This window comes from Erpetoichthys calabaricus, chromosome 11, assembly GCF_900747795.2.
Source record: "Erpetoichthys calabaricus chromosome 11, fErpCal1.3, whole genome shotgun sequence".
Classification (NCBI taxonomy): Eukaryota; Metazoa; Chordata; class Cladistia; order Polypteriformes; family Polypteridae; genus Erpetoichthys; species Erpetoichthys calabaricus.
In genome coordinates, this window is record NC_041404.2 from 141,263,029 (window position 1) to 141,288,895 (window position 25,867).

A 25,867-nucleotide genomic window follows, 5' to 3' on the forward strand; every position below is an offset into this window, starting at 1 on the left:
GAGAGAGAGAAGAGGTTGGATGATGTGGAGATAGTGAATCAGGAAGTGCTACGGATTAGCAAGGAGGAAGGACAGAGAGCGATGAAGAGGATGAAGAATGGAAAGGCCGTTGGTCCAGATGACTTAACTGTGGAAGAATGGAGGTGATTAGGAGAGATGGCAGTGGAGTTTTTAACCAGATTGTTTAATGGAATCTTGGAAAGTGAGAGGAGGCCTGAGGAGTGGAGAAGAAGTGTACTGGTAGTCCGATATTTAAGAATAAGGTGGATGTGCAGGACTGCAGTAACTACAGAGGAAAACTGATGAGCCACAGCATGAAGTTATGAGAAAGAGTAGTGGAAGCTCAGTTAAGATGTGAGGTGATGATTAGTGAGCAGCAGGATGGTTTCATGCCAAGAAAGAGCACCACAGATGAGATGTTTGCTCTGAGGATGTTGATGGAGAAGTTTAGAGAAGACCAGAAGGACTTGCATTGAGTCTTTGGGTACCTGGAGAAAGCAAATGACAGGGTGACTGAGAGGAGCTGTGGTGTTGTATGAGTAAGTCGGGAGTGGCAGAGAAGTACGTAAGAGTTATACAGGATATGTACGAGCGGAGTGTGACTGTGGTGAGGTCTGCGGTAGGAGTGATGGAGGTGGAATTACATCAGGGATCGGCTCTGAGACCTTTCTTATTTGCAATGGTGATGGACAGGTGGACAGACGAGATTAGACAGGAGTCCCCGTGGACTGTGATGTTTGCTGATGACATTGTGATCCGTAGTGAGAGTAGGGAGCAGGATGAAGAGACCCTGGAGAGGTGGAGATATGAGAGGAAAGGAATGAAGGCCAGTAGGACCACCAAGACAGAATACATGTGTGTGAATGAGAGGGAGGTCAGTGGAATGGTAAGGATGAGGGAGCAGAGGTGGCGAAGGTGGAGAAGTTTAAATACTTGGGATCAACAGTACAGAGTAATGGGGATTGTGGAAGAGAAGTGAAGAATAGAGTGCAGGCAGAGTGGAGTGGGTGGAGAAGAGTGTCAGGAGTGATTTGTGACAGACGGGTATCAGCAAGAGTGAAAGGGAAGGTCTACAGGACGGTAGTGAGACCAGCTGGAGACGGTGGCACAGGAGACAGAGCTGGAGGTGGCAGAGTTAAAGACGTTAAGATTTGCGTTGGGTGTGATGAGGATGGACAGGATTAGAAATGAGGACATTAGAGGGTCAGTTTAGGTTGGGGAGACCAAGTCAGAGAGGCGAGATGGCGTTGGTTTGGACATGTGCAGAGGAGAGATGATGGGTATATTGGGTGAAGGGTCCTAAGGATAGAGCTGACAGGGAAGAGGAGAAGAGGAAGGCCTAAGAGAAGGTTTATGGATGTGGTAAGAGAAGAAATGCGGGTGATGGCTGTGACAAAACAAGATGACGAGGACAGAAAGTTATGGAAGAAGATGATCCGCTGTGGCGACCCCTAACGGGAGCAGCCGAAAGAAGAAGAAGAAAGAAGAAGAGTGAAGACTGATGGCCGAGAATGGCAAATGTTATCCATTTAAAAAACCCTAGAGAAGGCAGTCATTATGCAGCTAAATGACCACCTCAATAAACCTGCCATTCTCGATAAGTTTCAGTCGGGTTTCAGAACAAATCACAGCACAGAAACTACACTCGTTAAAGTGGTAAATGACTTGCAGATCAATGCAGACAGAGGCCGTTTATCTGTTCTCCTCCTCTTAGATCTGAGTGCCACAATCGATACCATTGATCACAATACTCTGAGAAGTCACCTTAGTCAATGGGTGGACCTCTCTGGCAGTTTCTTAAATTGGTTTGAGTCCTACCTGGCAGGTCGAAAATTCCTTGTTAGTTGTGGTAGGTATACTTCAAAGACACCTGATATTCTATATGGTGGTGCACAAGGGTCTCTCTCTGGGGTCCGCTGCTCTTTTCGATTTACATGCTTCCGCTAGGTCAGATTATCTCAGGGCATAACGTGAGCTACCACAGCTATGCTGACGATACACAACTGTATTTATCAATAGCGCATGACGACCCCGACACTCTTTATTCACTGACCCCCAATGTCTCACTTGTGTTTCTGAATGGATGAGTAGTAATTTTCTCAAACTAAATAACGAGAAAACAGAAATTTTAGTGATATAATGAGGTTATTAGAAATAAACTTGATGCATTAGGATTAAAAGTCAAGATGGAGGTAAAGAATTTAGGGGTAACTATTGACTCGGACCTGAACTTTAAATTACATATTAATCAGATTACTAGGACAGCATTTTTTCACCTAAGAAATATAACAAAAGTTAGACCTCTTATAACATTGCAAGATGCTGAGAAATGAGTTGACGCTTTTGTTTCCAGTCGGCTAGATTACTGTAACGCACTCCTCTCAGGACCACCCAAAAAAAGACATCAATCGATTACAATGAGTGCTGAATGCAGCGACCAGAATCTTAACTGGGAAAAGAAAATCTGAGCACATCACCCCAGTCTTAGCATCACTACACTGGTTACCGGTGTCATTTAGAATTGACTTTAAAATCCTGCTTATGGTTTACAAAGCCTTCAATAATCTGCTCCATCTTATATTTCAGAATGTCTGTCACCTGACACTCCAAATTGTAACCTTAGTTCTTCAAATGAGGGTCTGCTTAGAATTCAAGAACTAAACTTAAAAGATGTGGTGAGGCGGCTTTCTGCTGTTATGCACCTCAAATCTGGAATAGCTGACTGATAGAAATTGACCAGGCTGATACAGTGGAGCACTTAAAAAAACTGCTAAACCCCATGGCTTTCCAATAGCTTCATTTAAGTTTAATCCTGATATTCTGTATATGTATTTAATTATCATTATTATTCATGGTGGCTCCGTAATCCGTACTAACCCCTACTCCCTCTGCTGTTCTTTTTCCGGTTTTCTGTGGTGCTGATCTGCGCTGCCACCACCACCTGATCAAAGCACCGTGATGTCCCTCCATTGATGGATTGAAGGCCAGAAGTCCACATGACCCTCATCATCAAGTTCTTCCATGTGAACCGAGTACTATGAGGACTGATTGAGGTCATTGATGTTAGGCAAAATGCCAAGAAGGGGCTGGGTGGTCTCGTGGCCTCGGAACCCTTGCAGATTTTATTTTTTGTTTTTGTTTTTAGTTTTTTCTGTCCTCCCTGGCCATCACACCTTCCTATTATTCTATGTTAATTAATATTGCCTAATTTTATTTTATAATATATTTTGCCTTTTTTCTCTTTCTTCATCCTGTAAAGCACTTTGAGCTCCACCATTTGTATGAAAATGTGCTCTAGAAATAAATGTTGTTGTTGTTATTTAAAATGCTATCTACAACACAATAAAGAGTGACGACAGTGAAGGGCTCTGAATACCCCCTGAATGCACACAATGCGTTTGTCCATTTGGATTTTGTCCAGCAATTCCAGCTTTTCATCCACATCTTATATTCATAAACGTTGATGGGTCTTCAATTGTCCCTCAGTCCCTAAATGCCAGTGTCCGAGTGTACCTGTGGTAAACTGCCAGTCTGTCCAGGGCTGGTTTCCAGGCTGGTGCCTCGTGACCCTTTATGGCACGGGTGTCGAACTCCGGTCCTCGAGGGCCGCAGTGGCTGCATGTTTTCATTCTAACCATATTCTTCATTAGTAAGCCGTTTTTACTGCTAATTAACTTCTTTTGCTTTAGTTTTAATTAACTTGACTCAGGCTCCTTAATTGTCTTTTTCCTTAATTAGTAGCCAAACAATGAGACATCAAACAAGCCACCATATGACCAGCTCACCTGTGCCCATCACACAATTTCTGAAAATAAAGGTGAAGGTCTCGGTAAAGTTGATCTCAGGTCTTAGAAAAAGCAGAAAAATCAACAGATTTGGAAACGTCTGCTGTGGCAGAATGAGAGCAGCAACAAGCCATTGGAATTAAATAATGGGCTAAATTAATAGCAAGAATCAGCTTCTCGTTAAGAGACTGTTTGGAGTGAAATTGGTTGGAGTTTGAAATCCCAGTTTAACTGGTCATCTGTTGGCTCGTTTCACGCCTCATTTCTGTTTGGCTGCTGAAGAAAGGAATCAATTCGAGGACTGATTCCTTAAAAACAGGGCTATTAAAATGAATGGGAAAAGGAGTTAATTAGCAGTGAAAACTGCTCGCTGATTAGGAAAAGGGTTAGAATGAAAACCTGTAGCCACTGCGGCCCTCCAAGCCTGGAGTTCGACACCCCTGCTTTATGGAATAAGTGGATTTCAGGTTTTAGAAAAGCTGGCAGTGACCCCTGGTGGTTGATTGTAACGTTGAAGAAAAGTAAAAAAAACTTTTATTATCGTCAAACATCCTATGACCTTAACACGAGCTGAATTTGGAAATCTGAGGGTGAACAGATAGCTTTCCCTTCCGTGGCCATTGCGCCTTTAAATAGTATTCCAAAGTCGATGCAAAACAGATAGGAAAACAGAGTAAGAACTCCCCGCAATGACGAGCACTGCAGATCTTGGTGGAAGACCCGAGCGTCTTAGCGCAGCCACACGCTGATGGCCACAGAGACGCGTTTTTCTGGTTTAGGAGTGCCCTCTAGAGGATTTTATGTGTACTGCTCAGAATTACGTTTTAACAATCTGTATCAGTAGATGTTGTCCCGTGTTAGTCGATGGATACAATGGGAAGTGAAGCAAAATGACACCTTTTATTGGCTAACTGGGCCAATAATTAAAGTTTTCGAGGGAGCTCAGGCCACTTGCCTGAAGCAGGGGCCTAAACTTCTCATTTGAACAATCTGCCCAGCGGCCGCCACTTTTACTTCTGCTTTAAAACAAAAGCTGGCAACAGGAATAAAAAATACAAGAGAATGCATTTTTCATTGACGCCACTCTCGCCATTTTATAGTGCCTTTCATTAAGAAAAAGGAAGAAGAAGAATGCTTAAAAAATGGCCCCGTATCTTATCTGGATATTTCGATGTGAAGGGGATTGCTGTCTTTGTGTTACAGCCGTCGATGCAATTCTGATTGTTACGCTGAATTTCTAACTTTTTACAGTTTTCCCACGACTACAGTAGTAATTCATGAACTTTGCAAACCTAAACGGAGTTCCAGACACAGGATGGAGACTTTTATCATATCCTAGACCCATAATTACAGTAATCAACGATTCAACGCTAGATGGTCGATTGATATTTAGACAATTAAATGGTATTTTTAGTATTAAAATATGAAAGCATTAAACCGTAAGTAAGCAACTTGTAAAGAGCAACAAACAGAAAAACACCCTTCCGTTAAAACTGTTCTTAATATGTATCCATCCATTATCCACCCCGCTATATCCTAACTACAGGCTCACGGGGGTCTGCTGGAGCCAATCCCAGCCAACACAGGGCGCAAGGCAGGAAACAAACCGCGGGCAGGTCGCCAGCCCACCGCAGTGTTCTTAATATGCTTACGGAAAATTGCATCCTAATTGTATCCTAAATGAGAGGTTGTTCATCCCGTCCATTTTCATATTCAGGACTGGTTGTACTGCCCATCTGAGGTGGGCTAAAATCTAAATAATCAGTGCAAACCCTGGCATTAACGTTTACAGTATGCCATCAATTGGAATGTATTTTGTAATGCAATATAATGCATTGTGTTTGTCATTCCAACACATGGCGCATCATAAACATTAGCACTGTGTTAACAAATGGAATATAAGAGACACAGTAACCAGATGGGCACAAGATACAGAGGCACACACACACACACAGAGACACACACAGACACTTATTCTTTTAACGTGTATACTGAATAAACTAGCTGAGCTATCCATTTATGACTGTTAATGTTTGCAGTGCAAATCCATGTCGTATAAAAATACCTTGCATTTGTCATTTTAACAGATGGAAGATCACAAGCATTTTCTAATAAAATGCATTACTACAAATGTTTGTGATGCACCATCTGTTGGAATAAAAAATGCAATACATTTTATTACTACAAATGTTTGAGATGTGGCACCTGCCGGAATGACAAATGCAATACATATGTCTCTGTTATATGCCATTAGGTATGGAGTTTGTAAAAGCTGCATTAATGTTTGTGATGCACTACCTGTTGGAATCTAAATGCAATGCATTTTCATACTACAAATGTTTGTGATGTGTCATCTGTTGGAATGATAAATGCACTGCATTTGTCTTTATGTGCCATTAGGTATGGGATTTGTAAAAGCAGTATTAATGTTTGTGATGCACCCTCTGTTGGAATTACAAATGCAATGCATTTTCATAATATAAATGTTTGTGACGTGCCGTCTGTGGGAACAACAAATGCAATATGTATGTCTCTGTTATATGCCATTAGGTATGGGATTCGTAAAAGCAGTGTTAATGTTTGTGATGCGCCCTCTGTTGGAATTACAAATATAATGCATTTTCATAATACAAACAACCAATGCAATGTGTATGTCTCTGTTATATGCCATTAGGTATGGGATTCGTAAAAGCAGTGTTAATGTTTGTGATGCACCCTTTGTTGGAATTACAAATGTAATGCATTTTCATAATACAAACAACCAATGCAATGTGTATGCCTCTGTTATATGCCATTAGGTATGCAATGCAACAAATGCAATGCATATGCATAGCAACTGGATGGACACACAGATACTCAGACTCTTATCTTTTTATTAAAGTAGGCAGCTGGAGCCCAGCAATCATCAAGCACAATGCAGGAACAACACCTGGGCAGGGCACCAGTCTATCACAGGGTAGACACACAGACTTGTCTGGGGGCAATTTAGCATCATCCAGCTGCCCGCAACCCTGAATTGGATTGAGTGGATATGACCATGTTAATCTATATATGCCAGCAGAAAATGTACGTGTAGGGACACCTGAGCGAAACTGTGGAGGTATGCCTGAGTGTGCCTTGCAATGGACTGGCATCCAGTCCAGGTTTTGGTGGCCATCAACTATCCACCACACAGACCAGGGGATAAAAAATGAATCCCTGGGTATCTTGTCAATTTATTTTGCGAGCTCTTCATATGGAATGGAAGGAAGTGGGCAGTTTACCCTGCAGCATTAGTTGGCATTATGGAGGACATCAGAGGCTGTAGCTCCCTGATATATTGTGCCCAGCCCCTGGTCTTTCTCTCGGTGATGTACAAGATTAATAGGGTTACGTCCTTCATCTTTATGTCTATCCCGTTTTATTCAGCAGCTGATCATTGCGCAAAAGGTGAAAGAGACACCCCCATTCCCAAATTCCCCAAAACACGCACACACACGTTCGAGTTTATGTAGACGGTAGACGATCGTCATATTTCAGTGGGGAAGTTCGATTTTTTTAGCAGAGTAATCCGGGAAAGACTGCGCGCGAGGGTTCTAAGACCCTGAACTTTAAAGACGCCCCTGGTCTTAAGGCCAGAACAAACCTTGCACGGGACGCGTTTCCAATTAATCATGGGCCTCGTTACTATAAGGCTGTCACTAAAAAGATTAAAACTAGGTACATAAAAGTGATAGATACGGATGGCTTTGAGAAATCAGCCGCTTTAATGTTTCACATTTGCTAATTCAAACCGAGACCCCTGGATTTGCCCGTCCATCTAAATGCTGAGCCCATAGTGCTTCCAGTCTAAGACGGGTCGAAATCTATAAGAAAGCAACGTTGACCTCGGAATGAACGTTTGCATCGCAAGTACCAATAAAATCCACTACCACAAATGTTTGTGATGCGCCATCTGTTGGAATGACACGAACAAGCAACCAGACGGACACACAGATACACGGAGCCACAGATGCTTGTTCGTTTATTGGGGTGAATGATGTGGAGTGAGCCCTTCTCCTGTGTCGGACGTTATTAGGCAGAAATAAACCCTGGACGGGTCGCCGAGAGAAATTAAAACGCGCTGTTAATAGTTTTCGTCACTTAAAAGACAATACATCCATCCCTCCCGCTGAATCCGAACACAGGGTCATGGGGGTCTGCCGGAGCCAATCCCAGCCAACACAGGGCACGAACCAATCCCGGGCAGGATGCCAACCCACCGCAGGACACACACAAAGGCCAATTTAGAATCGCATGTCTTTGGACCGTGGGAGGAAACCGGAGCGCCCGGAGGAAACCCACGCAGACAGGGGGAGAACATGCAAACTCCACGCAGGGAGGACCCGGGAAACGAACCCAGGTCCCCAGGTCACCCAACTGCGAGGCAGCAGCGCTACCCACTGCGCCACCGTGCCGCCAAAACACAATACACATACACAAAATGAAATGTCCTCTTTGAAAGCTTGATAACTGAAAAAACGTAAACGTGCCCGCTGCGTGTAAGTAGGGACTTGGGTATGAGTGCCAGTCCAGTTTTAGTAGCCAGTGCTACCCAGAAGGGCACCGGGCTGCCGGCCACGCTGAGGGTTAGAAAATGGATCGATTAAGATCTGTCAAAGTATTTCGTGAGCCCTTCATGGGGAGCGGAAAGATCGGTCAGCTGCACAGGTCTTAAGGCAGAAACAAACCCTGCACGGGACGCTTTTGTGGCTTAATCGCCGGCTGGTACTGCAGGCACCGGCGACGAGACATTGGGTTAGAGAGGAGGACAGACAGACAGAGGAGAGCCACCCGCGTCATCAGCTATGCACGTGTGCAGGAGACCGTTATTCACGCACGGTGTTACAATTAAAAAGATTAGTCAGAAATAAACAGGTACACAATGCAAGGACCTGAGAAGTCTGTTGTTTAAATATTAAACATTTGCTGATTATAGATTATAACTACAGTAAAGAGACGCATAAAACAGACAGCTCACACTTTTAAAAGCAAAAGTGCCAAAGTGGCCATAAGGGAACCTTTTTTATTGCCAAAATAAACCATGACGAAGGATCCTTCGAGCCTTTATTTGCAGGCTCCAGCCAGCCAAGCTGGTAACAGATTTATTTAAAACAGAAATGGGTTCGTTATTTTTAAAGGGCTCTTGCTGCATAGCATCATCCCGTGTAACTGCAGCTTTTCTTGATGTGTTGTACTTGTGCTGCTCACCCACTAGACGTTAAAGTTTTCTGTTTTGTCCACATATTACAGGAAACATTTCAAAGCCCAAATACTCATGCAAAGAATCCCTCACGGAATGAAATGCTTATTTGTCTTGCTTATTCCACGAGGAACCACACAACCCAGTAAAGTGCCATTTTAGGGCCGTCGCTTTTAAAAACGCACCAGCTGATAGCGAATATGAAGTGAAGGAGCGTTAGGCCGCAGTCGAAGAGCTGGCAGGAGCCCATCGAGGAAAGTCGGCGAACACGAAACCTGAGAGCGCATCACGCGAGTGGACAAACAAACAAACACTGGAATGAAGGCCAAGATCGGCCCTTTCTGACACTTCCAGAGTTGATTTTCGTCTTTCTTGTACTTCTTTTAAGTGAATTTATATTTAAATTGAATGTCAATGGTGGTTACTTACGGAGCAGGTACAATTATAGAAATGATCAGAAGAGGAACATCTACGTGTTTTGACATTTAAAAGTAAATATTGTTTGATAACTTCAAACTAAAGCTGACACATTTGTAAGGATATGAAAACCACTTTATTATTCACTATACAATAGACAGATATGAAAGACAATATATTGCTGCAAAGCGCTATATTATAGATAGATAACAAGATTTTAAAAGCAAAACATTTCAATGATAGCATTAAAGACATGACCAGCAGATATGAAAGTCATTTTTATTTTAAAAAGCTCTATATTATAAATAGGTAGAAAAGTAACAATTCAAGGCATCAGTTTCATGGATAGCGTTTAAGACATGAACAGCAGATATGAAAGGCGTTATATTAGTGAAAAGCGCTACATTATAATTAGATTAAAAAGATATAAGACCGAAAGTTAAACGGCATCTTATGATAGGCACTAAATTAGTGAAAAACGCTCTATTATAGGTAGACAAGAGGGTTTAAAACCAATCTTTTGCAAGTAAATACTAAATGGCATCCATTTCACGAAAAGCATTTATTTATTTATTTATATATTTAATGAGCTTCTACAAATAGCCAAATTTCCTCCTGGGGACTAATAAAGATCTAAATATCCATCTATCTATCTATCTATCTATAGGACATGAAATATAAAAGGCACTATAGTATATTAAAGTGCTATATTATAAACAGATTTAAAGGGTTTAAAACCAAACCTTTAATAATTAAATGGCATTCATGTTGTTGGTAGCTTTGAAGACATGAATAGCAGATTTGAAAGGCACTATATTATTAAAAAGCGCTACATTATAGTTAGATAAAAAAGGGTTTAAGACCAAACTTTTCATAATTTAACGGTATCTGTTTTTGCTGATGCCATTTAAGGCATGAATAGCAGATTTGAAAGGCACTATATTATTGAAAAGCGCTACATTATAGTTAGATAAAAAAGATATAAGACCGAAAGTTAAACGCCATCTTATGATAGGCACTAAATTAGTGGAAAACGCTCTATTATAGGTAGACAAGAAGGGTTTAAAAGCAATCTTTTGCAATTAAATACTAAATGGCATCCATTTTACGAAAACATTTATTTATTTATTTATTTATTGAGCTTCTATAAATAGCCAAATTTCCTCCTGGGGACTAATAAAGATCTATCTATCTATCTATCTATCTATCTATCTATCTATCTATCTATCTATCTATCTAATACATGGACATGAAATATAAAAGGCACTATAGTATATTAAAGTGCTATATTATAAACAGATTTAAAGGGTTTAAAACCAAACCTTTAATAATTAAATGGCATTCATTTTGTTGGTAGCTTTGAAGACATGAATAGCAGATTTGAAAGGCACTATATTATTAAAAAGCGCTACATTATAGTTAGATAAAAAAGGGTTTAAGACCAAACTTTTCATAATTTAACGGTATCTGTTTTGCTGATGCCATTTAAGGCATGAATAGCAGATTTGAAAGGCACTATATTATTGAAAAGCGCTACATTATAGTTAGATAACAAAGATATAAGACCGAAAGTTAAACGCCATCTTATGATAGGCACTAAAATTAGTGAAAAGCGCTCTAAGGGTTTAAAACCAATCTTTTGCAATTAAATACTAAATGGCATCCATTTTACGAAAAGCATTTATTTATTTATTTATTTAATGCGCTTCTACAAAAAGCCAAATTTCCTCCTCAGGACCAATAAAGATCTATCTATCTATCTATCTATCTATCTAATACATGGACACGAAATATAAAAGGCACTATAGTATATAAAAGTGCTATGTTATAAACAGATTTAAAGGATTTAAAACCAAACCTTTAATAATTAAATGACATCCATTTTGTTGGTAGCTTTCAAATAGCACATGTGAAAGGCACTATATTATTGAAAAGCACTATATTTTAGTTAGATAAAAAGGGTTTAAGACCAAACTTTTCATAATTTAACGGTATCTGTTTTTGCTGACGCCATTTAAGGCATGAATAGCAGATTTGAAAGGCACTATATTAGCCAAACGTTGCATTATAAATAGATTTTAAAAAGGGTTTAAAACCTGCCCTCTATAATGAAATAGTAAATGTGATCCATTTCATGACTAACGTTTAAGACATGAACAGCAGATACATATGAAAGGCACTATATTAGCCAAACGTTCAGTATTCTAAATAGATAAAAAAAAGGATTTAAAACCAAACCTTTTTATAATTAACTGGCATCCATTTCGCTGATAGCATTTACATCATGAATTGCAGATTTGAAAGGCACTATATTATTGAAAAGAGCGATATTATACAGAGGTTGGGATGCAGATAAAAAGGGGGTTAAGACCAAATGTTTTATAATTTAAATTTCATTTTATGAAAGTATTGTATTAGTGAAAGGCGCTAGATAGATCAAAAGTGTTTAAACCAGCCTTTTATAACTAAATAGTAAATGGCACCATTTCATGGCTAGCATTGAAGACACGAACAGCTGACGTGAAAGGCACTATTTTGGTGAAATGTGCTGAATTTTAAATAAATAAAAAGGGTTTAAAACCAAAGATTTTATAAATAAATAGCATCCATTTCGCTGATAGCATTTAAGACATGAACAGTAGATATGAAAGGCACGATATTATTATGTTATACATCGATTAAAAGGTTTTCAAACCAAACTTTTCATTATTAAATACTAAATGGCCTTCATTACATGGACAGCGTTTAAGAGACGAGGAGCAGCAAACATAAAATCCATTTAATAACAGCAAGGCTCCGAGCGCCGCGTGCGCTTTTTTTTTTGCGATTCTTTCTCTTTTTCTGAAGTCTTTTCAAGTCGCGCCTCTTTCATGTCTGTTGGCACAGATGATGCCAATTCTAACTCAAACCTGCCTTTTTTCATTTTAGTTAGTTCCTGCACCTGTAAGTGAGGAGATATTTTTGACTGTTAATTAAGTAAACTTGGCGCACTCTGCTGTTGACCAAGGAGGCTTTCTTACTCTTTGAAACGGCGCCATGAAAACACCGCTCTCCTATCTTGTGACACAAAGTTGTCACACCATACACAGTATGCCACGCCATGCGCGGTTTTCCTTCTCCCCTATTCTTTGCCCTATCAGTTAACTTCAAAGGCGCTATATAACCACCTTAAACACTGACCTATACACATACAACATGTGGACGTCAAATGTGCCCCCTTAGCCTTAAACTGTTCACAGTAGCCGCTATTCCCCCCAGCGCCACTCCTTCAGTACGGATTGCCCCCCTTAGCCGCCCTGTACCCGGTGCCAACTGAAATCTGTCTCGTTTAATAAATGAAATCAAGTGCAGAGTGCGGGGCGAGTCTCGAAAGCAGGCCCTCTTGGCACGCCAATATGTTTAATCGGCTGCGTTATTTAGATAAATTTGTGAATGGAAGATTCAGGGGGAGGGCGAATCAAAGTTCCGAGCAAGTCGCCTTGTTCTAATTCAGCAAATTCGCCGCCATGAGCGGGTGCCTCCTTATCGGGCTGGCCAGCCCGCCATGTCTTTAGGTCCTTGCAGATCAGGGCGGCGCAGCTGTCCGCCCTGAGGGGCTGTGTGCGTGTCCGGGGGTCGGTATCGGTCGTCCAGAGGGGTGCGCGACTCCTATCAGCCAGTGGCATTCATTGGAGGGGCCCGCCCGAAAAAAACTGAACTGCCTGTAACACGGAGGGCGCACATCTAAGGGTCTGCTTTGTACATTAAAGGCCAAAAGTCAATGAAATGAAATGAAATGAAATTAAAAATGAAGCGGAACGAAACTCCATTAGCAAATCGCGAGCGCTCCGGGTGAATGGAAGGAAAGAAGGAAGGAATCGGTCGATGGTGTTCGATTAGACCTCCAGTGAATCCAGTCTGAGGGGCACGAATCTATCACCACAACATGTGTGCCCTGCTTTGTAGACCACCGGTAAATGAATGAGGTTTTGGTGCCAATGAAAACGGGCACCGCAGAGCAAACCCTGGCAGCTTCAGCTATATAATGGCCGACGGGCGCAAGGCAGGAATCGGGCGATGGTGTTCCTTTAGACTTTCCACTTCTTGTGAGCCCAGTTTAAGTGGTACTAATCTATTAACAAAATATTTGTGCCCTGTTTTGTAGACCATCTCGGAGTTTATTGATGCCAGTGGTAGTGGGCACTTAGCGAAGCTTTAATGGCTGCCAGGCGTAAATAAAGAAACCTGTCAATGGCGGCTGTTCAGTTAGATAGCTGACTTGGAGGGGTTCTCATTGTCTACCACAAAACTCATGCCCTGCGATTTTATAATATGACGATCAATGGCAATTTCTAAAATTCACAATTGCACAAACGGGAGAAAAACCGAACACATAATCTGCCCTTGTGTGGCCGGTAATGGACGTTTCATAGGCCATTAGGTGGCTTCTACTGACTTTTAAAGTAGATCGTTGTTTCTGACTCTCAGGAGAGACTGAAGAAAGGTTACTACAGCGACTGCCATGTTCTGGATGTACACTCTTAAACATGAAGGTGCCAGTGGGACCCTTCAGAGCAATGCCAACGAACAGCAAAAGATTTGGACGAGAACGTTCGGCCCAACAAAGCTCGCCAGTCCGTGCCGTTGACATCAAGTCAAGTTTTGAAGGTCCCTGAAGTCCTGCTGTCCACCATGCTACTTGGGCAGTTATTCCATGTGTCTCTTGTCCTTTGTGTGAAGAAGAACTTCCTAATAGTAAGAGGAACCATTTTGGGTCCCTCAACAGCCTTTCACATGAAGCTTCCAGAAAGATCTTTAGCTTATTTCGATCTTTAACAGACTTTATAAGTCACCATGAATAGATTTGTTTAAAACCAAGGCCTAGCTCAGGTTCTTCTCAATCTGTTGTGTCCTGGTAGGTCGCCTGCTAGACCTTCACAAAGAACCAACTGTAAAGAGCCATTGCAGTCCAAGATGCTTCTTTGTCAAACAACAGTTCACAGTAAAGTGCCATTAAAGAACCAGTAATATGAAGAGTGGGCTAACAGCCCATGGACAACTGAAGGATTTGTTGTTGGGGGCAAGGGGGAACTGGCAGGACTCCAATACAGCCTGGCTCAAGAAGCACGGCACAATCCAAGCCAGAGATGTTAGCAGACAAAGCAGAGCCCCCTCAACAGCCAGAGACGTTAACGGACCAAATGGAGCCCTCCCTAACATCTTCTCAGTCTTCTCCTAAGTCGATGGTGTTTGCTCATCTGCAAAATAAGCTTAGGTTAAGGTAATTGTCCCCTGTGTGGGCATGAGCCCTGAAATAGGCTGGCATCCCATCCAGGCCTGACTACTGCCTGGCACTCGACACTACTGGGACAAGCTCTGGCACCCTGTCATCTGGAATTGAATTAAGTTAGTTTGATAATTCCTGGTGAATTAACAATTAGGGTAGCACAGTGACTGGAGCTTCAGCCTCACAGATCCAAAATCCTGGGTTCAAATCCTGTGCCATCTTATTGTCTATGTAGAATCTACAACTGTGTTTGTGTGGTCCGGCTTAATTAGTGGCTCAAAACTGGCCCCAGTATGGACATGAGCCCTGAAGTAGACTGGCACCCCATCTAGGGCTTAAATTCTGCTTTGCACCCAGTACTACCAGTTCAGGCACTGGCTCCCTGTGACCCTGAACTGGTCAAAGCCAGATGGATCTCGTTCCGTTTTATTATCATGGCAGCACACTGGTTAGCTCTACTGCTCCACAGATCCAGCGTCCTGATGCTGAATACCAGGCCCTGTTGGCACACATCTGGAGTTTGGACATTCCCCTCACAAAACAGGCACAAAATGGGTTAACTGGTGACTCTAAAATGGGTGCAAGTGGGCCCTGTCATCGACTGTTTCCTTCATTAGCCTGGTGCTGCACAGTATGACTCCACAACCTGACTGAACTGCATTCAAACTTGTGTGACAATTCTAGATTATTAAAGATTAAGGGTGGCTCAGTGATTAGGGCAGCTGCCTCACAGCTCCAATGCCCTGGGTTCAAATCCTGTACCCTGTTATTGCCTGGGTGGAGTTTGCCTTGTTCTCTTCTATTTGTGTGTGTTTTTCATCCCACATCTGCAACATAAACTCAGATTAAGGTAATCAGTGACTTAAAATTGTCCCCAGTGTGGGTATGAGCCCTGAAATAGGCTGGCACCTCATCTAGTGCTGACTCCTGCCTTGTGCCCAGTGCTACCAGTACAGCTTCTGGCTGCCTGTGACCCTCAACTGGATCTGTCCTGTTCTGTTTTGTTATTAAAGCACACTCACCTTTACCTGACAGGACAGCAAAGTAATAAGAGCTGTTGCCTCGCAGATCCAGCATCCCGGGTTCAGATCCTGTGCCATCTTACTGTCTATGTGGAATGTGCATCTTCTCACTGTGTGTGTGTGTGTGGTTCATATTATTTAGTGGCTCAAAACTGGCACCAGCATGGGCATGAGCCCTGAAATAGACAGGCACCCCATCTACGGCTGACTCCTGCCTTGTGCCCAGTGCTACCAGTACAGGCTCTGGCTGCCTATTACCCTGAACTGGATTAAGCCGGTAGAATCTTGTTCTTTTGTGCTCTGTTTTGTTATTTAGTGGCTCAAAATTGGCACCAGCATGGGCATGAGCCCGGAATTAGACTGGCACCCCATCAAGGGCTGACTCCTGCCTTGTGCCCAGTGCTACCAGTACAGGCTGTGGCTGCCTGTGACCTTCAACTGGTCTAAGCTGGTTGCTCTGTTCTGTTATTAAAGCGCACTTGGTTAACCTGATAGCATGCTGGTTATCTCTCGCTGCCCCACAGATCCAGCATCCCGGACCGTATCAATGTATATTTAGAGTTTTGGCATACCCCCATAAAGCAGGAACAAAATGGCTTAACTGGTGACTCTAAAGTGGGTGCGCGTGGGCCCTCTGATAGACTGCTGCCCCATCCACAGCGGTTTCCTCCATCATGTCTTGTGCTGTACGGCATGACTCCAAGACCTGCCTGCAAATTGGATTAAATGGGTGTGGCAACTCTAGATTATTAAAGGTTAAAGGGTGGCTCAGTGATTAGAGCTGCTGTCTCACCAATCCAACGCCCTGTCCTGGGTCCAAATCCTGTGCCTTTTAATTGCCTGGGTGGAGTTTGCCTCTTTCTCTTCTATTTGTGTGTGTTTTTCATCCCACATCTGCAAAATAACCTCTGATTAAGGTAATCAGTGACTTAAAATTGTCCCCAGAGCCCTGAAATAGGCTGGCACCCCATCTAGGGTTGACTCCTGCCTTGTGTCCAGTGCTGCCAGTACAGGCTCTGTCTGCCTGTGACCCTGAACTGGATTAAGCCGGTTGGATCTTCTTCTGTCCTGTTCTGTTTTGTTATTAAAGCACACTCACCTTCACCTGACAGGACAACAAAGTAATAAGAGCTGTTGCCTCGCAGATCCAGCATCCTGGGTTCAAATCCTGTGCCATCTTACTGTCTATGTGGAATGTGCATCTTCTCACTGTGTGTGTGTGTGGTTCATATTATTTAGTGGCTCAAAACTGGCACCAGCATGGGCATGAGCGCTGAAATAGACTGGCACCCCATCAACGGCTGACTCCTGCCTTGTGCCCAGTGCTGCCAGTACAGCCTCTGACTGCCTGTGACCCTGAACTGGATTAAGCCGGTAGAATCTTGTTCTTTTGTGTTCTGTTTTGTTATTAAAGCACACTCAGCTGACAGGAGAGCCCAGTAATGAGTGTTGCTGCCTCAAAGATCCAGAATCCTGGGTTCAAATCCTGTGCCATCTTATTTTCTATGTGGAGTTTGCACCTTCTCACGGTTCATATTATTTAGTGGCTCAAAACTGGCACCAGCATGGGCATGAGCCCTGAAATAGACTGACACCCCATCGAGGGCTGACTCCTGCCTTGTGCCCAGTGCTACCAGTACAGGCTCTGGCTGCCTGTGACCCTGAGCTGGATTAAGCTGGCTGGATCTTGTTCTGTCCTGTTCTGATATTAAAGCACACTCAGCTCACAGGACAGCCCAGTAATGAGTGTTACTGCCTCGCAGATCCAGCATCCTGGTTTCAGAATCTGTGCCATCTTACTGTCTGTGTGGAATATGTATCTTCTCCTGTGTTTGTGTGGTTCAAATTATTTAGTGGCTCAAAACTGGCACCAGCATGGGCATGATCCCTGAAATAGGCTGGCCGAATCCTGCCTTGGGTCCTATGCTGCTGGAACAGGATGTGGCATCCCTGAAACATTAGATTTGGATAAAGCAATTCTGAGAGTGTTAGACAATGAAAAATAACTAAGTAGCACTTCTGCCTGACAACAAAGAGATCAAGGTTCAAGTCCTGGGTGCCCCCCGTGTGGAGTCTGCGTGTTCTCCTTATGTCCGTGTGGGTTTCCCCCGACAGTCCAACGACATTCAGCTTACATGAACCGGCATTGCTCAGTTGTCCCCTGGTGTGTGTGTTTGTGAGTTTACCTTCTGAGGGACAGGATGTCCTGTCCGGGGATTGTCCCTGCCTTGTGCCCGACAGTTACTGGCATGGGCTCCTGTGCCTGATACAGTGGGCTCAGAACATGGATGGATGGTAAACTATTTTCTCAAAGTACTTTGGTTCCTTTCCTTCCACACCCCAGGGTCATACAGTTAAAGTTAAAGGACCCCTGGCACTCTGTATTTGTGGGCGTTTTGCCCCTACAGCTGGGTAGGTTAAAATATGAGTTCAGAAAATGGATGGATAGACAGAAACTGCATTTGGTTAATATTTGTTGATAATCATTTTTGAGTATTCCATGATGCTGTAATGGGATAAGAAAGAAAGAAAGAAAGAAAGAAAGAAAGAAAGAAAGAAGCTTTGCATGGCTACTTTCAGGGTGACAACATGGCACAGTGCATGGTTAGTGGTGCCACCTCACATATCCAGGGTCCTAAGACCCTTTAGTTATTTGTGTATTTATATACTGTGTGCTCTCCCGTGCAGCTTTAAGGGGCACTCTGAGCGGACATAGAAATATACAGCATGGCCACAGAAACAAGCCCAGGGCAAACAGAAATCATGCCAGTCAAAATGCATTTAGTGCACAATATTGGCACTCATACAGTATATACACCTCATGAATGCTATGAAGTATGGCACATTTTGTTCTTCACAGAATAAATGTTAACTTGTGCTAATTTTATGATTCACTCATCATGGGACTTGCTTAATCCCTTTCAGGATCACCAGGGGCAGGGGCCTCTCCTGACAACACTGGCACCAAGGCAGGACGCAACGCTGGAAAGTGTGCTAGTCTGTAGAGAGGAAAACTCGTGTGCACTGCTGGCACTCAGAGGAGCTCATTTATGGTCACCATTTCACTTACCCTGCACGTTTTTGGGATCCCAGTATAAAAATGAACCCACTCATACACAAGGAGATTCCATGCAGACAGTGCCCGCTGAATTGCCAGGATTCTGGAACTGTGGGGCAGCAGTGCTACCCATGCTGTCAGTTGCTTTTGAGCACACGTGTATATGAGATGTCAGTCACTCCGAGTGCGAGTGTTTCGTTACTGTGTGTGCACATCTCCATTATATACCGTACATTATGCCAACTCCTTATTCTAGTTTGTGCCCATTGCATACCTTAATGTCTGACACCCAGTAAGTTTATACAAGTATTTTTAATGTAGTTAAGGCTCTCCATCATTTTTATAATTTATCCTAACAAGTGTCATGTCTTGTTATTTGCCCACTAGAGTCCTGAAGAGGGTCGCGGGACTCATAGGAAGTGCCACACCACACAAGTCACACGAATTATTGGCGCTCCTCTTAACGAATTATTGGCCGCTTTCCACAACCGACCGTTTAACGGTTTAACGAAGATTACTTAAGGACTACTTAATTAAGGACAACGGGAACGGGGTGATGCGCGTTTTGTAATTTGAACTAAACGGACACCGTTTGGCATTGAAATGTGACAAGACGGAGAGGCGACATATTTGGAACACGAGGCGGGACGGCGCGCTTATCTCTCCCAGGCAAAGCAGAGGAGACGCCGCCCAGCTGCTGTGTAACACGAAATTATCTCTCAAATATTTGAATTGGATTGAATTGGCAAATCCCCAATAAATTAATTCGAGCAAAGAGGACAGAGGCTGTCACGATTTATGAGGAGCATAAAAAATCTTTTTTTCTGAACCTTTTTATTCATTTATTTATTTAACAAAGCGTACTGTGCAGGTATTCACCTCCTCAAACGCACCACTATTACACACTTAAATATCCCAATGGCACTTTACTGGGTACTGTGGTTCCAGTGCTTGGCAAAGAACCATTTAATCCGTGGGAAGGGTTCATATGAAAGTGTTTCACGGGGTTTCGAAGAAGTTCTTAATATGAGGGCAAAACACACTAAAGGCTCCCGGGCACATCAGATCAAGCAAACCTGAACTTATAGCCCTTGTCAGTGAGCGCAGCAATGGCGTTTTAAAATCGGGGACCCTTTGGGATTTCACTAATCTACTGAAATAAATGAAAGTCTATTATGGGACCTTCATGCTTCAGATAGCTCCCCTTTGGCATCGCTCTAATGAAGAGACACTCTGGCACCTTTACCGTACCACATACAGTATACACAATGTGGGCACGTCGTATGCAAAGGGCAAAAATCAATCAAAAAGATGCGATGCACAACATTCACAGCGCAGTAATGTCGCGCACTTAAAGTGCAATAAACAACTTGTGAGTTCATTGACTTCTTTGTGACCCTCGCAGCTTCTCGTCTTTCACGCCTCGTTCCCCAATTCACATTACGTGTACCCCGATGATCTGCCTTTGTTTTTTTTTCATTCCCTGTTTGTAGAATTTATTTTACATTTCAACCCAGTGATTGATGTGCTCAACATCACACTTCACACTTCACCTTTGCTTCTCTGTTCGGAAAGCAATTCTCAGTAAAAACGATTGTTTTTCACAACACAACACTAAACTGTGCCCTAAAAACCTCGACAAGAGCCAAAAGAATATCAGCAGTCACTTTTAAAAACTGGTAATGGCAGCCAAGTTGAAGGCCGACGCATTTAGAAATAAAAAACGAAAAAAAAATAATGACAGAAACTGAGCTGAACACTCGAGGTGGCCTAAAGGTGGATCTTCATTGTCCTTCTAAAGCCTTTCATTTGATGAAAATTAAATCACTAACGTGCTGTTAGAAAGAACACGTGGGCAGGACAATGCTGCTTTTGTTCCTGACATCATTCATTTTATGTTAACGCTGAATTATCTTTATTATCATTATCTTGTATTTTACAGGACCCTGAACCTGACCACAGTTGTGAAATTTATTATTATCATGAATATTATTATTTTGTATTCTCCAGGACCCTGGTGTTAAAAAATGTATTATTATTTATTATTATCCTGGATCTTAAACCTGACAAGTATCGGAAAATGTATTATTATGCAATATTAGTAGTAGTAATTATTCTCTGGGACATTGAACCTTACAAGTGTTTGAAAATTTATTGTTATTGTTTTTATTCTTCTTCTTATTATTATTATTGACCCTTGCATGTATTGAAAAATGTATTATTATTATGATGATGATGATGATGTATTCTCATCAATAATCATCATTATTATTATTCAAATTATTATTATTATTGTCTGGGACGTTGAACCAGGCATGTGTTGGAAAATTAATAATAATAATAATAATAATATCTAATATGTTGAATTTGATAAGTGTTGGAAAATGCATTATTATTATTAATATTAGTAGTAGTATTATTCTCTGAGACGTTGAACCTGACATGCATTGGAAACTTTATAAAAATAATAATAATAATAATACCTGGGATCTTGAATCTGACACGTGTTGAAAAATGTGTTATCATTATCAATATTATTATTAGCATTATTCTCTGGGACCTTGAATCTGACAAGTGTTGGAAAATGCATTATTATTATTATTATTATTATTATTATTAATAATAATCATAATAATATTAGTATTATTCTCTGGGACCTTGAACCAGACATGTGCTAGGAATGTATTATTGTTATTGTATATTCTCTGGGACCCTGAACGTAACAAGCATCGAATAATTTATTATTATTATTATTATTATTATTATTCTCTGGGACGTTGACTCTTGCATGTATTGAAAAATGTATTATTATTATTATTATCATGATGATGATGATGTATTCTCATCAATAATCATCATTATTTTTATTCTTCAAATTAGTATTATTGTCTGGGACTTTGAACCAGGCAGGTGTTGGAAAATTAATAATAATAATAATAATATTAACAATAATAATAATATCTAGGATGTTGAATTTGATAAGTGTTGAAAAATGCATTATTATTATTATTAATATTAGTAGTAGTATTATTCTCTGAGACGTTGAACCTGACATGCATTGGAAACTTTATAAAAATAATAATAATAATAATACCTGGGATCTTGAATCTGACACGTGTTGGAAAATGTGTTATCATTATCAATATTATTATTAGCATTATTCTCTGGGACCTTGAATCTGACAAGTGTTGCAAAATGCATTATTATTATTATTATTATTATTATTAATCATAATAATATTCTCTGGGACCTTGCACCAGACTTGTGCTAGAAATGTATTATTGTAATTATATATTCTCTGGGACCCTGAACGTGACAAGCATCAAATAATTTATTATTATTATTTTTATTATTATTATTCTCTGGGACGTTGAACATGACAAGTATTGGAAATGTATTATTAGGATGATGATGATAATGACGATGATGATTAAATGAGAATTCCAGCCTCATAATGACAACTAAGTCGCCATCAGCGGAGATGGGTGGACTAACTGAACTGAGGTCCTCAAGTCCCTGTGGCCCCTCGCGGAGGCCCTCGTCTTCACTCCCATTGGCTGCTCTCAGTGGGTGGAGCCGCTGCCTTGCTCATATAACCCCGGCCAGAAGGCAGCAGAGATACCGAAGTCCGCTTTCCTTTCACTTGCCGTTGCAACCGCCAACCTCCAAAAAAAAAAACCAAAATGGTGCACTGGACCCACGAAGAGCGTGCTGCTATCACCGGCGTCTGGGGCAAGGTCGACCATGACTGCGCTGGCACGGAAACCCTGGTCAGGTAAAGGGACTCTGTGTTAATATTGCAGAATTTACAAAGGCACTTTGTTCAGAATGTCTGATAAAATAATGTATTAAGAAAATGTTTAGCTGTCTTATTTATTTTTTAATTACTCTTATTAATAGAGACTGTTGATGCAGAGTTAAGCGAGGCTCGTGTTCGCTCTTTAAATCATGCCGGTTGCTCCTTGAATATTAAAGTTGCTGTTTATTTATTGTATGATGATGATTTTTTTTCTTCTTCTCATTCTTCTATAGGTTGCTGGTTGTGTACCCTTGGACCCAGAGGTATTTCAGCAGCTTCGGTAACATGTCCAGCGTGTCTGCCATCGCTGGAAACCCTAAGGTGGCTGCTCACGGCAAGAAGGTGCTCGGGGCTCTCGGCAAGGCCATCGATAACCTGGACAACATCAAGCAGACCTACACCGCCCTGAGTGAGCTGCACTCCGACAAGCTCCACGTCGACCCCGAGAACTTCAGGGTACGTGTTGATATTTCTTAGCTTTTTATATTTTACTTTTTGACCTGGGCATCATTCACGTCCTGCTCTAAGGAGCTGCAGAACGACTTAAATGGGACATTCAGGAAAGCACGTGACACCATTTGTAAATGAACGTCTGAACAGAGGAGGATGAAATAAAAAGGTCTCCGTTCCACTGATCTCTAATTTGCTCTTTCTTTTTTTTTCTGTTGCAGCTCCTGGGTGACACTCTGATTGTGGTCCTGGGCAACAAGTTGGGCGCTGCCTTCACCCCCGAAATCCACGCCGCCTGGCAGAAGTTTATGGCTGTGGTTTGCGCTGCCCTCGCCCGACAGTACCATTAAGCCCGCTGAAGACCTCGGGCCGCCACTTGCATTCCATCTCATGGCCTCAGGTCCGCCTGTGTGACGTGCTGCCCTTGATTTTCAGAACTGCCTGTGTGTTACAGTCTATACAGAGGAGATGTAATAAATAAAAGTTTATTCTTAACACAAATCTTGACTCTGGTGTTCTGTTTTCTTCTGTTGCTGCTGCTGGTAATTTATGTAATAATAAAAGTGAACTCTTGTGATTTAAATGTCTTTACGGTTCAGGGCTTACAGTAGCAGCGTATCTCCTCGGGTTTGAGGCATTTAAGTAATTAAGCAAATAAAAGGGAAACTTCACTTTCAAATTAAACTTTAGGGGTATAGAAACAAACAGCAATGGTGACCGTCATGATGCCTTGGTACCACCTTGAATTCTTGTTGGTATAAACACCTCACTTTTAATACATATAAATATTAAAGTAATGGACAATTCTGTGTGTGTGTAAATCATAAGGTCTGCATGATGACCGTGTAGATATATAGCGCCTTCAAAGTGTACTCGGACCCCTTCCCTTCGTGACGTTGCAGCCTTCTGCTAAAATTGATTACATTCTTTATTTTTTTTTAAACTTTTCCCCTCATCAAGCAACATTCAACACCCCAGAATGTCAAAGTGTGTCCCTCTATCTGTTTTATAGTGCCTTTCGTATCCATCTGTCTATGAGCAATGGACAGCTGCTCCATTCAGGTTCTCCCTTCCTGCCTTCTGCTCAATGCTCACCTACAGTGCCCTCCATAATGATTGGCACAAAGAGTCGCTGATGTACCCCCTCTGCTCTGCAGTTTCGGATAATTCCGACAATTTGATTAAAGTGCACATCGAGAGACTTTCATTTAAGGGGAGCTGCGGACATTTCAAGTCACCCAACACTGATGTTTGTGTCTTTTTGATGGAATTGTATTTATGGTCACCTGTTCTGAGGAGACCAGCAATAAGAACTGTGTTACAGGCCCCCCCCCCCCCCATAATATTTGGCACAATGACACAGTTTCTCTTTGATTTTTCCCTGCTACTCCGCAGTCTACAATTATAAATCAAACAGATGTTGTGATTAAAGTGCAGACGGCAGACTTTCATGTAAGATGATTTGCAAACATTTAGGGTCTTTGTCTTTATCTACATGGTCCCCCCCCCCCATTTCAGGGACACGGCAGGTCATATTTAGGACTTTGTCACATATCCCTTGCTTGAAGTCTGCCATTCATAGACATCAGCAGGTGTTGAGGGTCTTCTCTGGTGATGTTCTGCCAAGCCCCTAATGCAGCCATCTTCACCTCCTGCTTGTTTCGGGGGGCTCATCTCCTTCAGTTTTCTCTTCAGCAAATGGAAGGCCTGCTCAATTGGATTTAAATCAGGTGACTGGCTTGGTCAGTCCAGATTTTCCCATTTTGTAGCTCTGATAATCATCTTGTTGCAGTCTGAAGCACCAGCCAGTGAGTTTGGAGGCCTTTACTGGAACTTGAGCAGATCAGATGTTTGTACACACCTCAGAATTCATTGTGCCCTCAGCAGCTCCATCATCAGTGAAGAGAAGTGTGCCAGGACCTGTGGCACCACCTTGTTTAATTGATGAGGTGGTCTGCTTTGGATCTCAGGTAGTTCCTTTTTGTCTCCACACTTTGCTCTCACCATCACTCTGATCAGGTTCATCTTTGTCTCTTCTGTCCACAAAACCGTTTCCCAGAATTCCGCAAGTCCTTCTTCACCAACTGTAATCTGGCCGTCCTGTTTTGTGGTCTCCATCTTACAGTGTGACCTCGGGGGTATCTGTTCATGAAGTCCTCTCCTTATACTCATCTCTGACACGTCCACATTGGACCCCTGCAGTCTGTTTCTGATCTTTCAGGCAGGCGTGAGGGGCTTTCTCTTGACAGAACTGAGGATTCTTCTGTCATCAGCAGTGGAGGTCTTCCTTGGCCCACCAGTCCCTTTCTGATTACTGAGCCCACCAGTGTGTTCTTTCTTCTTCATGATATTCCAGACAGACATGATGAGAAGTGTGCCAGGAGCTGTGGCAGCCATACATGCCCAAGCCATGACACCCCCAGCACCACCTTGTTTAACAGATGAGGTGGTCTGCTTTGGATCTCAGGCAGTTCCTTTTTGTCTCCACACTTTGCTCTTACCATCAGTGGTGTAGGTGGGGGAGGGGGCAAGGGGGGACATCTGTCTCCGGGCGCAGCATCCAGGAGGCGCCAAATTTCCCTTCCCCATTGCATTTTGGCAAACAGGAGGGGGCGCGAAATCTTCACTTGTCCCCGGGCACTGAAAACCCTAGCTACGCCTCTGCTTACCATCACTCTGATCAGGTTCATCTTTGTCTCTTCTGTCCACAAAACCGTTTCCCAGAATTCCGCAAGCTCTTTGAAGTCCTTCTTCATCAACTGTAATCTGGCTGTCCTGTTTTGTGGTCTCCATCTTACAGTGTGACCTCGGGGGTATCTGTTCATGAAGTTCTCTCCTCATACTCATCT

At 42.3% G+C, this 25,867-nt stretch overlaps 1 protein-coding gene across 1 annotated transcript; it reads left to right on the forward strand.

The window, feature by feature from the left end:
- Positions 1-22,392: 22,392 nt before the first annotated feature.
- LOC114661044 (hemoglobin subunit epsilon-like) lies at positions 22,393-23,519 on the forward strand. The gene is made up of 3 exons (XM_028814145.2): positions 22,393-22,544; positions 22,802-23,024; positions 23,240-23,519. Exons 1-3 carry the CDS (start codon positions 22,453-22,455, stop codon positions 23,366-23,368), a joined length of 444 nt encoding a protein of 147 aa, XP_028669978.1. The 5' UTR covers positions 22,393-22,452; the 3' UTR covers positions 23,369-23,519.
- Positions 23,520-25,867: the final 2,348 nt, after the last annotated feature.

Coding starts and splice junctions, on each gene's coding strand:
- LOC114661044 (XM_028814145.2), top strand. CDS start 22,453: ATGGTGCACTGGACCCACGAAGAGCGTGCTGCTATCACCGGCGTCTGG. Junction 22,545..22,801: donor GGCACGGAAACCCTGGTCAG/GTAAAGGGACTC, acceptor ATTCTTCTATAG/GTTGCTGGTTGTGTACCCTT. Junction 23,025..23,239: donor TCGACCCCGAGAACTTCAGG/GTACGTGTTGAT, acceptor TTTCTGTTGCAG/CTCCTGGGTGACACTCTGAT.